Raw genomic sequence first — 17,482 nt, 5'->3', positions numbered from 1 at the left:
GAAATGACCACAGAACAGGAAAAGTCACCATATTTTTCATGTCTCGCAGTCTGGATCAGTCCATTGGCTCCTCACAATTTTGAAAGTTTCTTTGCCTTGCCTGCAAAAGAGTATCTTACCTGCTTTTCCTGTGCTCAGATTTGCTTGGTGTCTGTAAGTAAACATTTGGAATTGAAATGGTTTGGATTCCAAGGAGAACCCAGACGGTGACTAGAACTCTCACTCCTGGAGGAGTATGTTTTTCTGATATGATGAATGGTGAAATGTTGAATGGTGATGGTGACATTTGAAAGATAATTTTCACACTTTGGTTTTTATTTATTGCCAAATCCATGCCACATCTTTGTTATGTCTGAGCTATTTTTTAGCCATTTTGACATCTATCATTCCAGGAACTAACATCTGAGAAAATTGTTGATAAGCTGCCAAAATGGAAATGTCTGGATTTCTTGTCTCACTGTCTCACACGCACACTGTTATGTTTATGGGTGTGGATCTCTGTTTCATCATAGACTGCCCACATACACCTGACTGTGGAGATAGACCTGATGTTTGAATCATAATCTCTGTTTGGAGGGAAACTATGATGACTACTCATATAACGATGGGGTTATCAGCATGGTTTTTACACACTGTACTGCAAAGTTACCAAAACAAAAGCCAAAAGGATGTATAACAATGAGCATCAGCCTTTGATATCCATTCAGTCGTCTCAGCATGGTCTGGAATTTTTTCTTTTTTTTTTTAATACTTCATTACCTCATTACCTTAAAAGGCAGCAGATAGAGGGTACTATTCTTGAGAAGGAGGAAGAGTCCCTGAAGTGTTTGGGTAATTTCAGTCATGACAACTCAACATTCAGTAGTAAAAGATCTTCTGCCTACAACAACCTCTGTGATTCAATCTCTGTGATTCATGCATCAGATCATCAAGCTGCAGTAACAAGTCATAGGTTGAGTTATCAGTTCCCATCAGGTTCCGCTGCAATCACAGTGGACAAACTGGCTTTTTAATGAGGTTTTCTGACTTCTGGAACAGAAGCATAAACATTGTAAGAATGCTGGAAATAGGTACTGTTACTACAGTAGAGTAGTGTATTTTGAAGCCTGTTTCTAAATATGAGAAATTTTAAAAAGTGACAATTTCAGTTTCTAATTGTAAAAGCATGAACACTATACCACTGAAGTATGATTCACAAAATATCTATGACGTTCAATGAATTTGCCCCAAATAAGGTTAAAAAAACCTCTTTTTTCTTGCTGTCATGCAGTCAAAATCCTGACGAGTCTCTGATTCATGTCACAACAGCACTCATATATATACAAAATGATGAAAATGCATACTTTCTTTTTTTTGGTTCTGTTGATGCATTACAAGCTCTCTTGTTTTCCAAGACAGTCATCGTGCCCCACTACCGGTGGACCTTATACAAGACTTCTTGTAATCCTTATACGAGACGATTGCGGATGACTGATGCAGTCTGTGTTAAAATCTGTTAACATCAGCCCATTGTGTAATGGAGTGTTGTAATATTGACCCATATAATTGCCCCCAAAATAGGTACTCATATATGCAATCATGGAGACACAAAAGAAATGATCATCATGTGGTGCATATTTAAACCATAGAAAAAACTTTTTTCAAAGTGTTTCATTTTATGTTTTCTTAAAAAATAAAAGAAGAAAAGAAGAAGGACCTAATAGACACTTAATAGATACTTTTTCATAACAGGTACTAACTGGTCATAGTTTACACATGTACTAGCTGGGTTTTTTTTAGCATTGTTCAGTATATCTAAGACACAATCCAAACGATACTACCATCAGTGTCCAATACTGAAAAGAATGGCAGCACTGTTGTGCACCACATGCAAAATTGAGAGTAAACAGAGGGTTTGTTGACAGCACGATATATCTTGTTTGGGTTTAGCCTCAGGACACATTGCTCACTTATCAGTAGAAAAAATAATCTAGGTACTCCCTTTTGTGATGGATTCGATAAATATCTTCTGACTTGTGCTAAACCGCCTTAAGCAAAATTTACAGTGTCTGTTGTAATATAACTTCGAACAACATGCAAAATTAGGAAACATATTCAAAGTAAAATGACAAATATACAATAAATGTTTCATCTCCCTCCTGTTTAAATACATAGAGACAATATTGTCTGAATGAGTATCAGCAAAACACTGATGAAGAAATACACTAGCATGATCCTACAATGATATGTACAGCAGTCAAAACTCACTGGTTTTATTATCCCTTACTGTTTCACTATTAACATAATATTTGGTTTAAAAATCTGTAGTTTTGGTATGTAATGTTTTGTAATGTGTCATCTCATAATCACAGAGTTGATTTGGGAATTTTCTATCTGTGCTGATCTTCTCCTCAGTCATGTCATCCTAAATATAACTATTACTGAGTCATCAGCTCTACGATACTTCCCCTCCACAGCCTATATAACACCAGACTTCAATGTATGCACACAAGTCAAAACAGTGAAGAAGTATGAGGTCTCTCACCGGGTGTATTCTGTTCAGTCTGGCGACTGCAGTTCTCTCTGTGCCGCTTTCTGAAGTTTCTGTGGAAGATGAAAGTTTTGCAAAGGTATGTATATGTTTCCTTTGCTTGTCCTATAATTGTAACACAAGTCCTAGGATTATGGGGTATTAAGAATATTGTTCAGATCTCATGTTTTTTGACAGAACTACCTGAAGAAATTCTTCAACCTCACAGAGGAGGAGGGTCCAGCTGTCAGAAGGGGCATCAGCCCGCTGAACAAGAAGCTGGCTGAGATGCAGAGATTCTTTGGTCTCCAGATCACCGGGTCTCTGGATGCTGACACTTTGGCCATGATGAAGAAGCCCCGCTGTGGGGTTCCCGATGAACAGGTCGCTCGTTTCTCCACTTTTGAAAACAACCTCAAATGGAAGAAAAACAGCCTCACATACAGGTGAATGATCTAAAGACACAACATAACACACAACGTGAGAAAATGTGACCACACTAATGATTTTCTTGGATATTGTTGTGCTCTGCAGGATAGAGAACTACACACCTGACATGTCTGTGGCAGAGGTGGATGACTCCATAGACAAAGCTCTGCAGGTGTGGGCCAAAGTCACTCCACTGAGGTTCACAAGGATCTACAGCGGCATTGCTGATATTATGATCTCCTTTGGTCGCCGGGGTGAGTCTAAAAACACACTAAGTAATATAATCACTGAACGTTTTTATTGTATTATTGCACAAGACAGGATCATCCCACCTATCAGTCAGGAACACTAAGCTTTTTTAGTGTCTGTGTTTTGTTTGGCCAACCCTGAAACTACTATCTTCTAACAGCACATGGTGATTATTACCCCTTTGATGGCCCTGATGGCACTCTCGCCCACGCATTTGCTCCCGGTGATGGCATTGGAGGGGATGCCCATTTTGATGAAGATGAAACGTTCACGTTCCGCTCAAACACGGGTAAGTTTGTTTACTTTTATGAACTGTGGTGTCCAAATTATTACTCTGTAGTGTGCGACCTGAGTTATCCTTAGCTGTAACCAATTGTCATTCTGTGTTTTCTACTTCAGGCTACGTCCTCTTCATTGTCACCGCCCATGAGTTTGGTCACTCTCTGGGCTTAGGTCATTCCAATGTCCCTGGTGCCCTAATGTACCCAACGTACTCCTACAGAAACCCTGACACCTTTGTTCTGCCTCAGGATGATGTTAGGGGCATTCAGTACCTCTATGGTGAGTACTGAGGGTCTGAATATTGCTTTGGTATTGCTGCTCGTTTTGACCTTTGGTGGATTGTGAAGCAGGGCTTCCCAAAACGTATCTTTTGAATTCTAGGTTCAAACTCTAGGAAGGATCCCTCTGTGGATGATCCCAAGCCTCCCACTACTCCTGATGCCTGTGATTCTACCATGGTATTGGATGCTGTCACAACCCACAGAGGAGAGATTATCTTCTTCAAAGACAGGTTTCAGATATGCGCCGCAGCAGAGTGCTAAAACATCTAAATCCACAGTTTAGTAATGATTGTTTGATGGCTCATGTTTGCCTCTATTTATTATCAGCTTCTTGTGGCGTAGCTTCCCCCAGAGCCAGACTCCACAGCAAAGCCTCATCAGAAGCTTGTGGCCCAGTGCCCCTGTGGACATCGATGCTGCGTATGAGAGCCGACAGTTAGACACAGTGTTTCTGTTCAAAGGTACTGGTTTCTCCTTATCTATGTAAGAAACACATTCCATATTTTGGAATCTAACTTAAGCGTTTTCAATCGTTTTCTACAGGTCGCAAAGTGTGGGCCTTCACTGGCAACCAGCCCGTGCGGGGCTACCCTAAAACACTAACTGCTTTTGGTCTGCCAAAAGGAGTGAGGAAAATCGACGCTGCCCTTCATGATGTAAACTCTGGCAAAACTCTCTTCTTTGTAGGCAATAATTACTTCAGGTGAGTTGAAAGTTTACCAGTTCCAATTTTCACTGTGAGCTACTCTATACTATTAACGTCAACTGGATCAATCTATTTTCTGTTTTTCTCCAGTTATGATGAGTCCAGAAAGACTATGGAGCAGGGATATCCCAGACTGGTGAATCAGGCCTTTGCAGGCCTGACCAGAAGAGTTACGGCAGCTTTCCAGCACAAAGGTGAGTGGTCCTCACTGCTAACCTGAAATTAGAGATTTTAAAAAATGTCTTGCCAGACTAAAAGTCATGCTACTGTCATTGTAATTTCCACACTTTTAACATAACAGCAGAACCAGAAGCAGCTCTAAAACCTCTTGAAAACTCTTTAACTCTTAAACTATATGCTCCAGTGTAAAACCGAAAAGTAGCACCTACTTTATAATGAGTCTAAAAACATAACCTCCCCGAACAACAGTTAAGTATTAAGTACTGAGCTTAGAGACAGTAGTAGGTGGATTTTTTTGGCAAAGTCTGCTGGCTGTATTTATGCTTTAAGCTAAGCTAACCGTCTTTTAGTTTAGTGTAACCAACACATGAAAGCAGTGGCCTCATGTATATCATTGAATTAAGACAATGTATTATTTTTGTGAACCATTTCTTTAACTAGTATTTAGACTAACACTAAGCCATTGTTCTGCAGGTTACACTTACATTTACAGTGGACCCTACATGTATGAGTACGACCTGGGGACTGGGACACGGCACCGTGTGTTGAGGAACAGTTACTTCCTGCGCTGCACGAACCCCTAGACGAATGGGTCTTTGTTTTTACAGTATGTAGTAATTGTGCAAACTAAGACAAAAATCTGTAAACAAAGCCTACAGTATTATTCAAGTACTTCACTGAAAACGTTTAAACTGCACTTTTCTCAATTTCTTTTTAAACATATAATAAAAGTGGGGCTTAAGGAGTCAGTACTATGATCTATAAATATATGATCTACACATCCTTGCCTCTGCTAAATTATTTTGATCCCAGGTGGACACAAAATCTTTGCCCTTGCCTGAGTAATTCATTGTACTTTAACAACAGTTACAGCTCAAATAAGATTGTTTAGTGCTGCAAGTTTTGCTGAAACAAAACAAAACAAGTTTATACTGGAAACAACTAAATTAAAAACTGATATTGGTATCCTGATATGACTGAACACCCTCTAAAGATTTTGAGAATATTAAAGAGAAATTGAACCACTGACCAAGTAGTATTATGTTAAAGGGGGATTTAATACTGCATTGTGCTATAGCTGCAGAAGGTATGAGATTGATGAGCACTGCATTAAGTAATTAATTTTGAGAATATTTTAATGACCTTCTAAATGCAGCTTCAAATTTATTTTCTAAATGTGTTTTGTTGTAATTGCTCAGATGACTTCATTTTAAAAGGAGCATTCACTAATAAATACACGAAATGACTTCATTGTCTTTAGACTGTGTTTCTTAACTATGATATGAAAAATGACTGTATGAATTTTAAATAACTGATGGCTACATGTCTTATTTATATAAAAGCTGAACTGTTTAAAAACATCTGATACTTTTTGGTTATTATATCCAATATAAATAATACATTCTCACACAATATAATAAATACATAACATGGCTTCTTGGCATAACAACACATCTGTACGGAGCAGAATGTCATGGTCATGGGTCATTGATTCAGTGCTTTGTGTTCATGGACTTCTTGACTAATCATTATGATGTTTCTAGAGTGACTCATATTTATTAGTTTAGTTTTTTTTGGAAAAAGGGGAAAAAACAACCTCTGCTTACCACACAGCCTGACACAGAAATCTGTACATAGACACCCCCCCCCCCCCCCCCCCCCCCCCCCCACACACACACACACACACACACACACACACACACACACGGTGCTGATGAAATACCCTGATGTCCTGCTTCAAGGCTTTTCAGACTGAAATCAACATGTTCTTGTTGATGAAGTGAACATGCATGAACATGACGTAAATTCCTTTACATGCAGATCTCCCCCTATAGACACACACACACATTAACATTGTAATGCTGGTCTTATTCACAACACTGGCACTGAATATTTCCATAAAAAATATGCAACTAGCTCATTATAAGCTTTAAAGTCTTTTCCACAGCATTGAAACATAGCTGCTAATCATGTTAATAATCTGACCTTTGCTGAAGGTAAGCTTGTGCTCCATATTATAGCGAATACTTGGATTATAATTCTTTAGCTGATCAGATAATGATCAGCTTGCCGTGCAGGGAATTATGTGTCATTTTGCACGAAAATACTTTTGCATATTTCCAAATATGCTGACAACGTATTAACTGACTCATTGCACTCTCTAACCTAGTCTGAAATAGTTAATACCAGCAATTAAACTATACATTTTAAATTGTTATTATTTTAAGGGAAACATTAACCTAACCAAAGATACAATGGCATAAATTGGGCCTCCTGCTTCTTTGATTTCTTCTTCGTACTTTCCTGCCAGACAAAAAATGCATACTGGAAGCAAGGAAACAAAACATAAGGAGTGAGGGGATGAGTGAAAACACAACAAAGAACAGAGGGAGAAAGATGCAGGCAATATATACAGATAGCAGATAAGGATGGAAGAAGGAACAGGTGGGAAAACAGCTGACACTAATCATAGGGGACGTATATGGGAAGTGAAACTGAACGATGAGGGACTATCAAAATAAAACAGAAAACCAACACTGAGACATACCAGCTTGACACAGACAAAAAGGAAGACAGAGACAGGATACAGAGGGACCAGTCAGACATGGGGTAATGACTGGGGAACAGAAGATAAATAGACTACAGAGGACAAAATATATGACGAGAGAAAATAGCAATGCACTTGTAATACACACACCCCAGACTTAAATACAAGAGCCCAAACCTCACACGAAACCCAAAATACTGACTCAAAGTCCCTGGACCATGAGAGAATCAATTTATATTCTACAGCCATTTATTCATTAAGCAGAAACGTTTCCTACTGGCACTTAAATGAATAAACAATAAACAGTGGAACTGGAACCTGTGAAATACTGTAAAATAAAATATTTATTTATATTTTTTATTTCAAGGTAAATGTGATTACTGTGTGTTGATCTTAAAATATATATATATATAACCCAATATATTTTATTTAAGCAATACACATTGGATGTTGTGGATGAAACTACAATAACTACAATGCTTAGCCAAAGATGACGTAGGAAGCACACCTCCTCCTGTGATTGGCTGATGTGTTTATTCGTGCGCTGCTGAAGGTGAAGCGTTAGTCAGTTCTGTGTCTCAGTCCGAAATGTCATCCAGTGGACTTTTAACCATGCACGCTCAAATCTGTAAACGTCTGGTAAGTGATGGGCTGTGAAACTGTCATCTTAGGTTTGTGGTCATGTTGTTGTAAGAAACAGGAAGGCTAGGCTGGCAGCACAGGGCCCTGGTTAACTTCAAGTAGCTGTGCTAACCTTGCTCTGTGTGTGTGTGTGTGTGTGTGTGTGTGTGTGTGTGTGTGTGTGTGTGTGTGTGTGTGTGTGTGTGTGTGTGTGTGTGTGTGTGTGTGAGTAGCGTCCTTGGCAGGTTAAAGTAATGCAAACACCTGAAAACATACTGTACTTGTAGCTGGTTGGTCAGAGTACTTTAAAGAAGCAGTAGTAGTATGCTTTACTGGCTTCAATACAGTCGACAGTGTATCAGAAAGGACTAGTTGACACCAAAACAGGCTAGCTATAGCATCAGCTGCAGCTAGCTTAGCGCCCACAAAGAGTACCATTGAAACTCTAGCTCCTGTCACTTCATTAGGCAGCTGATATTGCCTGAATACCTGCCTTTATTGTCATATTTTTCACGGTGACAGTTTTATTCTGGAGCTTGATTCTAACGTGTGATGTTCGGGTCTGTGGGACACCTTTTCATTGTTTAGTAAACGTCAAGTTTTTCAGATTTATCATTATTTCAACAACGGCTAATTTTCAGTGAAGAACATAAAATAACCCATTTTAATGATCTCGCACTGTAATCGTGTTTGACACGTTTCGCCCCAGTTATGACAGATGGCTTAGCTGCTGCTTCTGGACAGGTGAAGCGGCAGGATTTGGGTTTGTTGTTGTTGTGTTTGTTTGTTTGTTTGTTTGTTTTTCCCCGGGACGGAGTCATGTGCGCTGGTGTTTGTAATTATTAAGTGAATGTTTTTTAATTAAGACAAACGGCCACGTGCACATGTAAGAAAATTAATACTAGATCTCTCATTGTTATTTATGCTGTGGATTGTGAAGACTAATATAGAGTATTCATTCACTAAAACACCAGAAAGTGTAATTGAATAAATATGATTTTATTGGAATTATTACTTGCTCATGCAAGTTTTTTACTTTTAACAGAAAATGATATTTGCTGCATCAAGTGGCTTCACACACAGTCTAACATCCTGCACATTCAGAAACGTATTATTTTGACTGTAGTAATGAAACCAATGAAAATTAAAGAATTGTTGTGCTATTACTATAAAATATAATTTGTTACTATTTTTTTTAAAATAATTGTCATTACAAATGAGTCCTTGACCTCAAAAAACAAAAAGAGAAACTTCTCTTTCTTTTTTTATTCCCACTAATACTCTCGGTGTAATTGTGTCATAAAAAACAGGAGAGCTGCATGCAGATGCAATTTCAGTGTGATTAAAAACGCAGACGCAGACTGACACGTTGCAAAAGTTCAGGAGCAACCTCTTAACTGTGTTGTGTTTGCTTAGATTCAAAAAGGTATCTAAAACATCAGAGCTGCTTCTAGCTTTGTTTGGCAGTGTGGAACAACCTGATGATGGAAAGTGTCAGACGACTAAAACATCAACTAAACGCATCCAAACTCTTTTTTTTTTTTTTTTTTTTTTTTTTACAAAGCTGAGGAGGTGACTTGGAGGGAAAAAACCAGGCCAACTCAGTCTGAAAGCTGAAAACCTGTGTGGCTGTCACATTCAATATAGCCCTCATTTGTCAGTATGTTTAATTCTATAAATTGTTTTAAGTAAGTACTCTGCTCTTTACAGTCACAGCTTGTTGTCTTTAACAGTCTCAATGTTTTTCTTTCCCTGTTTGTGTGGGATTTAGCCGCGATAACACATGCTGTTTTCATAATTATCAATAGCCTGATATAACAAGTACCCTTATTTAGACTTGTGAAGCAGCTGCCTGTGTTATTGTTTCACAGAATAGGGTTATGAGACTGTGTCAATAGTTAAAAGTGGCCAGCAGATGTTCTGGTGGAGACGGGTGTCAGAAAGTTTCAAAGCCTCAGGACGTTTAAACGTTTCACAAAACCTGTTTCTACTATGTGGTGTACATATGGTAAATGGCCTGTATTTGTATAGCGCTTTTACTAGTCCCCCCTAAGGACTCCAAAGCGCTTTACACACACATTCACACACTGGTGGAGGCAGCTACAGTTGTAGCCACAACTGTCCTGGGGCAGACTGACAGAAGCGAGGCTGCCATATCGCACCATCACCAACACCAGTAGGCGGTAGGTGAAGTGTCTTGCCCAAGGACACAACGACCGAGACTGTCCGAGCCGGGGCTCGAACCGGCAACCTTCCGATTACAAGGCGAACACCCAACTCTTGAGCCACGATCGCCAATGTGTGTTTTGTGTTTCTGCTCGTGCTTTTTCCAAACGAGGTTCAAACATTTCAGTCACATTCATCTGCCTGTTCTCGCATTCTTGTAATTCTCCATATCGTTGAAAGGATTCTCTGAGGAGTTTTAGGACTTTTAGATAAGAGAGAACATTTGGAAGATAACAGATGGGAAGAGTTTTCAGAACGTGAGTCATTTTGCCTTTATTGGATAGAACAGTGCAGAAAGTAGACATCAGCGCAGGGCGAGAGTGAAGGGGTATAACACACAATAAATGATCTGGGGCTCTAAATTCCATACGTTGGTCACTTCCTCAGCCAGGTGAGCCAAAGCAGCACCATCAGTTCAGAGTCTGAAAGTGAGCACGAAGACAGGATTTGACACTGAACACCTGCCCCAAAGCAAACCCTTGGATATCAAAAATGGTGACACTGAATAGTCTCCTCGCCCAAAGAATGAGCCATTGAGCTTGACTGGTAGCATCGTGCAACCAGGGCCAAGACAAATGGTGGTCCATCTTGTGGAGGGCATCAAAGCTGATTTTTACTCTTCATCCTAGATCCCATCTACAAATATACCAGTGTCAGTAGATGTTCCCTGATTTGATCCGTAGCAACAGAAAGACAAGCTGCAATGTGTGTTTTAGAGGTGGACGGCAAGTAGTACATATGTAACACACACTGTTGTATAGGGTAGCACAAAAAGGCTGCTTGTAGATGATATATCAATCTGTTGAAAGATATAAATGTCAGTAGTGATGACAGTTTGCTGCCTTTATATTTGATTCAATTTTCTATTTCTATTACATTTTATGACCAAAAATCAAACAGCATATTTCATAAATGGGCTTCAATAGAAGTAAATGACCAAATATTAACCATATATATGGTCTATCTATATTTCTTGGACTTGGGGTAAAATAAACATCTGTTAAGTACTTTTAGATACGTTGTTATTGTTGTATTGGTTAATAAAAACCCTAAATGTGTTGGGTCCATCAGATCCACAAAACAAAGGTCAGACACCTGTCATAAGCATTATATCAGCTGAATACTTATGTTCACTTATTATTTATAACATTTATGATCTTGTCACTGTAGGCTCACAAGTATCTGTCAAGAACCTACACATCTCATCCTTCCCTCAATGTAAGTACTATCACTGAGAGCCTGCACTGATAGTTAATCATCTGTAGAGCACAATAACATATATACACTAAATTGTATGGTCATAGGAAGTCGTCATTGTCAGCGCAGTCCGCACTCCGATGGGATCCTTCAAAGGCAGCCTAGCTTCAGTTCCAGCCACCAAACTGGGCTCTATTGCCATCAAGGGGGCCATTGACAAAGCAGGTATGTTTGGCCACTTCACTTTCACTGCTCGGACGGATCCACTTTCCTCTGTTGCTTGATAAACATCGGCTGGTGCTGTGTCCAAACAATAGGTTGAGTATCTGTCTCTCATGAGTGGAAACAGGGCTGCATTAAAACTGAGGCAGCTGTGCATGTTCAGTATGTTGCCTTTGTGTTTAGGAATTGCTCCGGAAGAAGTGAAGGAAGTCTACATGGGCAATGTGCTTCAGGCTGGCGAAGGACAGGCCCCCACACGACAGGCCTTGCTCGGAGCAGGTATGACCTCTCGGCTATATTTAACCCACAATATTGATACATCTGTGGTGCCTTGAGGGATATTTTTGAGTCTGCAATATGAATTATTCCCAATTTCTTGAGCTAAACACTGTTTTTTGAATATTATCTCTTGACATTGGAGTTCAAATGTGCATCCAAGCAGAATCCAGAGCTGGTGAGAAGTTGTCTTCATCTAATTTCTGTTATAGTAAGAATGATGTCTCTGATTGCCTCTACAGGACTGACCCTCAGCACACCAGCAACAACCATCAACAAAGTCTGTGCATCTGGAATGAAGTCCATCATGATGGCAGCTCAGAGTCTAATGTGTGGACACCAGGTATTATCAGCATTAAATATGCAAGGTGTAACAAAACACGAGTGCAGATTCTTCTGAAATACTGCATCTTTTGCTGTCATGCTAGTACTCGATCACAGATGTGATCCTGATAAATGCATAAATGCACGTGTTTATCAGGACTGAAAGAAACTTTTGTTTATAATGGGTTATTCTGGCTTTGTAATGCAAATTACTCTGACTATAGTTCTATATGTGTGACTTAGGATGTGATGGTGGCAGGAGGCATGGAGAGCATGTCCAATGTACCTTATGTGATGGCAAGAGAGACCCCATCCTACGGAGGAGTGAGGATGGAAGACCTCATTGTGAAGGACGGACTCACTGATGTCTACAACAAATTCCACATGGTGATCCTCATGTTCTACTTATTATTGGAAAATTATAAGGCCTATGTGCATTTAGAGCATTATAATATTGTTGCTCTCTTACAGGGTAACTGTGCAGAAAACACAGCCAAGAACTGCAAAATCAGCAGAGAGGAGCAGGATGTGTACGCCATCAACTCTTATAGCTGCAGCAGAGCAGCGCACGAGGCTGGTGTGCTGGCAAAGGAGATAATACCTGTTACTATTACCCAGAAAGGTACAGGAAGATATACCATGTTTGTCTCGGCCCAGTGACTTTAATTAGTGTTATTGCACAGCTAATGTTGTTGATGGGGTTTTGCAGGCAAACCTGATGTGGTGGTGTCTGAGGATGAGGAGTGGAGACGGGTCGACTTCAGCAAAGTCCCCAAACTGAGAGCTGTGTTCCAGAAAGAGAACGGTAACGATGAGTTATAGAGCAACATGAAGCTGTGTGAAGCATCCACATTCTTCTTGCACTTTAACACTAATTAAAATAAAACAAAAAGATTAAAAATGAGATTTTCTTTAATATTTTTAACTAAGACGTGTAACATCAGACAAATACAGTGTGTACTGTTTTTATTAAAATAACTTAAAAAAAATTGTACAAGTAGTTCTGCTGCTACAGGAAATGTTAATAACAGTAATGTGGTTGCTCATCTGTGCGTTATTAAAGGTGTAATTTATTTTGATGGGTCTCTTGTTATTTTTTTATTTTGCTGTTTTCAGGCACGGTGACAGCAGCCAATGCCAGCACACTGAACGACGGAGCTGCAGCTCTTGTTTTAATGACAGCAGATGCAGCAAAAAGACTCAATGTGACTCCACTGGCCAGGGTTGTTTGTAAGTTTTTCGTGGACGCTTGCTTCATGGAGAGCTTTACTGTTGGTTTGCTCTTGGTTCGCACTCACAAGGAGAGGAAGGAGGCAGTGCTGGTCGATATTGCTGGAAAAAACAAAAAGACAGTGTAAAACCTAACCCCAATAATTACCTGACACCATATGATCAAGTACTTGGTGACAGTGGGAAAGAAAAACATTTAACAGGAAGAAACCTCTGGCAGAACCACATTGACCACATTTTTTATGCTTTTTTCAGAGCATTTAAAATCACAAGAAAACAGCAAATAAGTTTAAGCATTGATATTCGTTAGAGGCATCTTTAAAAGAGGGTTATTGCAAACCCAAAGGCCGACTGGCTCCAAATAGTTGGACCTGTATAATGAACTGGGTAGAAGCTGACTTGATACATTTGACCATCATTTGTTCCAGTGGTATCTGTTCAACTATCTTCATTAAAGTAACAAAAATCTGTCATAAAAAATCTTCTGTTGTTAAACCGTTAGCTGGCTTTGTTTAGTTGTTGTTTTTCAATGCATCCATTTGAGTCTGACACCAGTTCTTCAGCATTTGTTTATATCAAGTCACGGTGGTAAAATGAACTCCTTTTGAAATGAAAGTGTTTCTTGTTTCCTCCTGAGAGTATCTTTGGATGACTTTTGGTTGCCAAACAGTTCATATATATCTGTACATTCTCTGATTTGTTTTACACAGCTTTTGCCGATGCTGCAGTTGCACCCATTGATTTCCCCATTGCTCCTGCATTTGCTGTACCAAAGGTGGGTTATGAGCATGTAGTCTGGCACTTACATTTTCTAATTATTTTGCAACAATGACACAACCCCCAAAAACATGGTTTTACAGATGGAGGCCACCAACAGTTTTTCCCTCCTCATCTTTTCAGTTTTTTCACTAGTTTGATGAGACTAGTCCTCTATTAGGCCAGTCTCTGTATCACCTTATGCTTTTAGTAGTCTGAGGCAATACTTGGGACCCTACAGAGGTTACACAGGTAGACCAACTCTGACAGGGTGACACATCAACATCTGCCATTGACAGAAGGCTTTCTGTGTCTCCCAGCACAATTTCAAGAGCATGGGAGAGATTCGAACAGACAGGCAGTTACTTTAGGATAGCTGGACTGGGCCATAGAAGGTCCTTAACCCATCATCAGGACTGGTGTCTGCCCCTGTGTGCAAGGAGGAATAAGATGAGCACTGCCAGAGCACATCAACAACTCGTGTAGGAGGTCACTAAAGAACCCAGAATAGCATCTAAAGAACTGAAGGCCTCACTTCTTCCAGTCAAGATTACATAATATAAGAATAAGCCTGACCACAAATAGGAGAGTTCCAACGACAAAACCACTGCTGACCAAAATAAACACAAACTCCATTTTTCAAAAAATATCTTGATGATTTTGGTAAATAACCCAAAACCTTTGGGAAATATTCTGTGGACATGGGAGACAAAAGGTGAACAAAGAATTCAACCAAGTCCAACCTGAAAGGCTCATCGTCAGTTATCACAAATGCGCGATCCTGCTTCTTGCTGCAAAGGGTGACACAACAACACAATGACATCATCATTTAGAAACTGCATGTCGTATTTGCCTGGGTTATATTTGTTTTGTGATTACTAAAGATTGTTCATATTTATATTTTTAGGTTAAATTAAAAGTATATACAAAAGCATAATATAATAATTATTTAGACCCATATATGTGTATGACTAGACCCGTGTGTGTGTGTGTCTGCCAGGTGCTGGATGCAGCAGGGCTGAAGAAGGATGATATTGCCATGTGGGAGATCAATGAGGCCTTTAGCGTGGTTGTGCTGGCTAACATCAAGATGCTGAACATCGACCCAGCAAAAGTCAACGTTAATGGGGGAGCTGTGTCACTGGGACACCCCATTGGGTAGGTGACACAACAAAATGTTACAACTTGGCTTTAACTCACCTGGTTCTTCTCAAAAGTATTTTTTTCTAGTAAATGTGTTTACATTTGTCTGAAATATTCAGATGTGGCCCATAATATTGCAAACAATACATCATAACTGTTTCTCTTCGCAAACAAGAAACCTGACACGTGACAGCCCTGCTAACCTTTTTGGCTTTGTCAGAGTTAATTATTTAACTGGAGCAATGCTTAACCACAGGTATGTGGATCTTCTCTAAGCACTGACCTTAGCAATTGAGACTTTGTTGACTATGCTTAAAAAGCCAGCTCTGTGCCAACAAACCACATAATTTAAATTAACTCTACAAATTCTGCGAAACAGTGTGCTCAAATGTCCAGCCTGACTTATTCTAGAAGCTTGTCAATGGCTAACAAAGGTGCCATGGCCGAGATTAACTTGCTAAGAGACATTTAAGCAATATAAATAGGTGCGTATGTATATATTTGAGCCTGTGTGTGTATATATAGTATTAAATATGTATAGATGAGAGAAAATCCAAAATAAATTCAAACCTGTTTACCCAATTTATTGAAAGTCATTGAAGAAAAATCTCAGAAAAATCATTCCACTCTGGAAAAAGAACAGTCCAAATTAATCATTCCCAAAATGACTATTCATGGCAGGCTCAGCCTACGTTTGAAGCCGCCGAGGTGTTCGATGGCGGGGCTGACGTGATGTCACTGTTATGAATGAAATTTGCCACAGTCCAATAACTCCAGCCGTACTTATCTTGTCCGTTTAACATCTTTATTGCATTCCATCAGTTGTATTTATTGTTCAACAGTTCTCTTTATCCAACCTCATTTATCATAAATCACAACAGCATAGCGGTCACAAACTGTTTGCTTTTTCCGACCAAACAACATCTGACACTAATTACGTGTGCCTACCTTAAATACAGTCCCATGTTTGATTTCTGTGCACTTCTGTAGTACGCCATGGCTTTTTAAACCTAGAGTAGAAAAGAAACTATTACCCTCTATTTCTCTTTCCTCTGTCAGGATGTCTGGTGCAAGAATTGTGGGTCACATGGTGCACAACCTGAAGTCTGGTCAGTACGGGCTGGCGGGCATCTGCAATGGAGGCGGCGGAGCTTCTTCCATTCTGATCCAGAAGCTGTAAGAAGACCTGGCAAGAAGCTTCTGTTCCTTTAAGAGTGTTGAACTGTGCAGTGACTGTCTGCTGGTTCCAAAGGACTCTCACATCTATAAGCTCCTGTTAATTGTGAAGAAAGAATCTGTTACGTTAATGTCAGCGGCCTTAGCAAACAGCAACACGGGACTCCTGTGATGTCGTGACTCCAGTGTACAAAACACTCCTCTTGTTTGAAAACACGTCTTGTGCAAAAAATAGAATAATGTTTAACTCTGGTTAAATAAATAGTTTTTTGAAAGCACTGTCTTGTTATTGGTCTGTTGTGAGCGTGTGTATTTACTGGGTATTACTACAATTACCAGTTTGTGTTGTTTTTCAAACTGGCCACTAGATGCCGCAACTACCTTTCTTAAGTTAAGCTGTTCTTACACTGGATACATAACGTGCCAGAGATAAGCGATAACATTGACTGTGCTCTGTTTGGCTGCATTATCTGCAACAGCAATGTCTTTTTAACCTTTTGAAATTGGGGATTAACACTGGGATTTCCAGGCTTCTACCGTTCTACCTTTAAAAGCCGGAGAGCAGTCAAATGCTGGAAGTGGAAGCTAAATTGGCTAGTCATTCATATGTATATTAGGTCGTTACCTAGGAATTCTGGAGGGAGGGGAGTGGGGGTGAGTGATTGAGGGGGTGGGGGAGTGGAGTGTTTCAGTTTGCCATCTTAGGGAGAAATCAACACATGTCCTTTGTATGTCCTTTGTTGCTGACATTTATTGATGAAAACAGTACAAAAAACCAACCATTTGTACACATATTTACAAATAATGATAAAAAGTGAGTGAGTACATTTCAACATTTTCAGCAATCACTCACAATCCTGGCACTGCCACGGTATCTGTCGTCTGCATTTACCACATGTGTACCTGTAGCAGTGAACACATCGCACAGTGGCCTGATTTTTTTTGCATCTGTGTTTGACCTGACACGTGGCCCTTTTTCCAGGGCTCGGTGTGGAGGGTTGTGTCCGAAGCAACTGATCTTTTCTTGCCTTCTTCGCAGCTACATGAGAGCGAGCCAACTCCCTTGCAAGCTCCACCAGGAAGTCCACCCGTCTTTCCTTCGTCCCGGTGCATGCTTGATACAGCAC

General features: G+C 39.8%; 2 protein-coding genes across 2 annotated transcripts; both read left to right on the top strand.

Moving 5' to 3' along the window:
- Positions 1–2,510: 2,510 nt before the first annotated feature.
- Positions 2,511–5,235, top strand: LOC147320021 (collagenase 3-like). The gene is made up of 10 exons (XM_086307839.1): positions 2,511–2,609; positions 2,708–2,955; positions 3,044–3,192; positions 3,348–3,476; positions 3,587–3,748; positions 3,851–3,980; positions 4,078–4,211; positions 4,294–4,453; positions 4,547–4,650; positions 5,111–5,235. Exons 1-10 carry the CDS (start codon positions 2,511–2,513, stop codon positions 5,218–5,220), a joined length of 1,425 nt encoding a protein of 474 aa, XP_086163965.1. The 3' UTR covers positions 5,221–5,235.
- Positions 5,236–7,685: 2,450 nt separating this feature from the next.
- On the top strand, positions 7,686–16,633 carry acat1 (acetyl-CoA acetyltransferase 1). Its single transcript, XM_086307841.1, has 12 exons — positions 7,686–7,823; positions 11,202–11,249; positions 11,336–11,453; positions 11,634–11,729; positions 11,969–12,069; positions 12,294–12,437; positions 12,522–12,672; positions 12,760–12,855; positions 13,167–13,280; positions 13,991–14,055; positions 15,037–15,194; positions 16,239–16,633. The coding sequence occupies exons 1-12, from the start codon at positions 7,773–7,775 to the stop codon at positions 16,357–16,359; spliced, it is 1,263 nt and encodes a 420-aa protein (XP_086163967.1). The 5' UTR covers positions 7,686–7,772; the 3' UTR covers positions 16,360–16,633.
- Positions 16,634–17,482: the final 849 nt, after the last annotated feature.

Source organism: Aulonocara sp. 'chitande type north' Nkhata Bay, linkage group LG10, assembly GCF_057382095.1.
Source record: "Aulonocara sp. 'chitande type north' Nkhata Bay isolate Kocher_YH1m ecotype deep benthic linkage group LG10, A_spYH_male_GT1.1, whole genome shotgun sequence".
Lineage (NCBI taxonomy): Eukaryota > Metazoa > Chordata > Actinopteri > Cichliformes > Cichlidae > Aulonocara > Aulonocara sp. 'chitande type north' Nkhata Bay.
This window is presented reverse-complemented; position numbering and strand designations above follow the sequence as displayed.

Excerpts from the sequence above, each read along its gene's own strand:
- acat1 (XM_086307841.1), top strand. The coding sequence starts at position 7,773 with ATGTCATCCAGTGGACTTTTAACCATGCACGCTCAAATCTGTAAACGT. Across the intron at positions 7,824-11,201 it reads CTCAAATCTGTAAACGTCTG|GCTCACAAGTATCTGTCAAG; the intron begins GTAAGTGATGGG and ends TTGTCACTGTAG. Across the intron at positions 11,250-11,335 it reads CATCTCATCCTTCCCTCAAT|GAAGTCGTCATTGTCAGCGC; the intron begins GTAAGTACTATC and ends GTATGGTCATAG.
- LOC147320021 (XM_086307839.1), top strand. The coding sequence starts at position 2,511 with ATGAGGTCTCTCACCGGGTGTATTCTGTTCAGTCTGGCGACTGCAGTT. Across the intron at positions 4,454-4,546 it reads GTAGGCAATAATTACTTCAG|TTATGATGAGTCCAGAAAGA; the intron begins GTGAGTTGAAAG and ends GTTTTTCTCCAG. Across the intron at positions 4,651-5,110 it reads GGCAGCTTTCCAGCACAAAG|GTTACACTTACATTTACAGT; the intron begins GTGAGTGGTCCT and ends ATTGTTCTGCAG.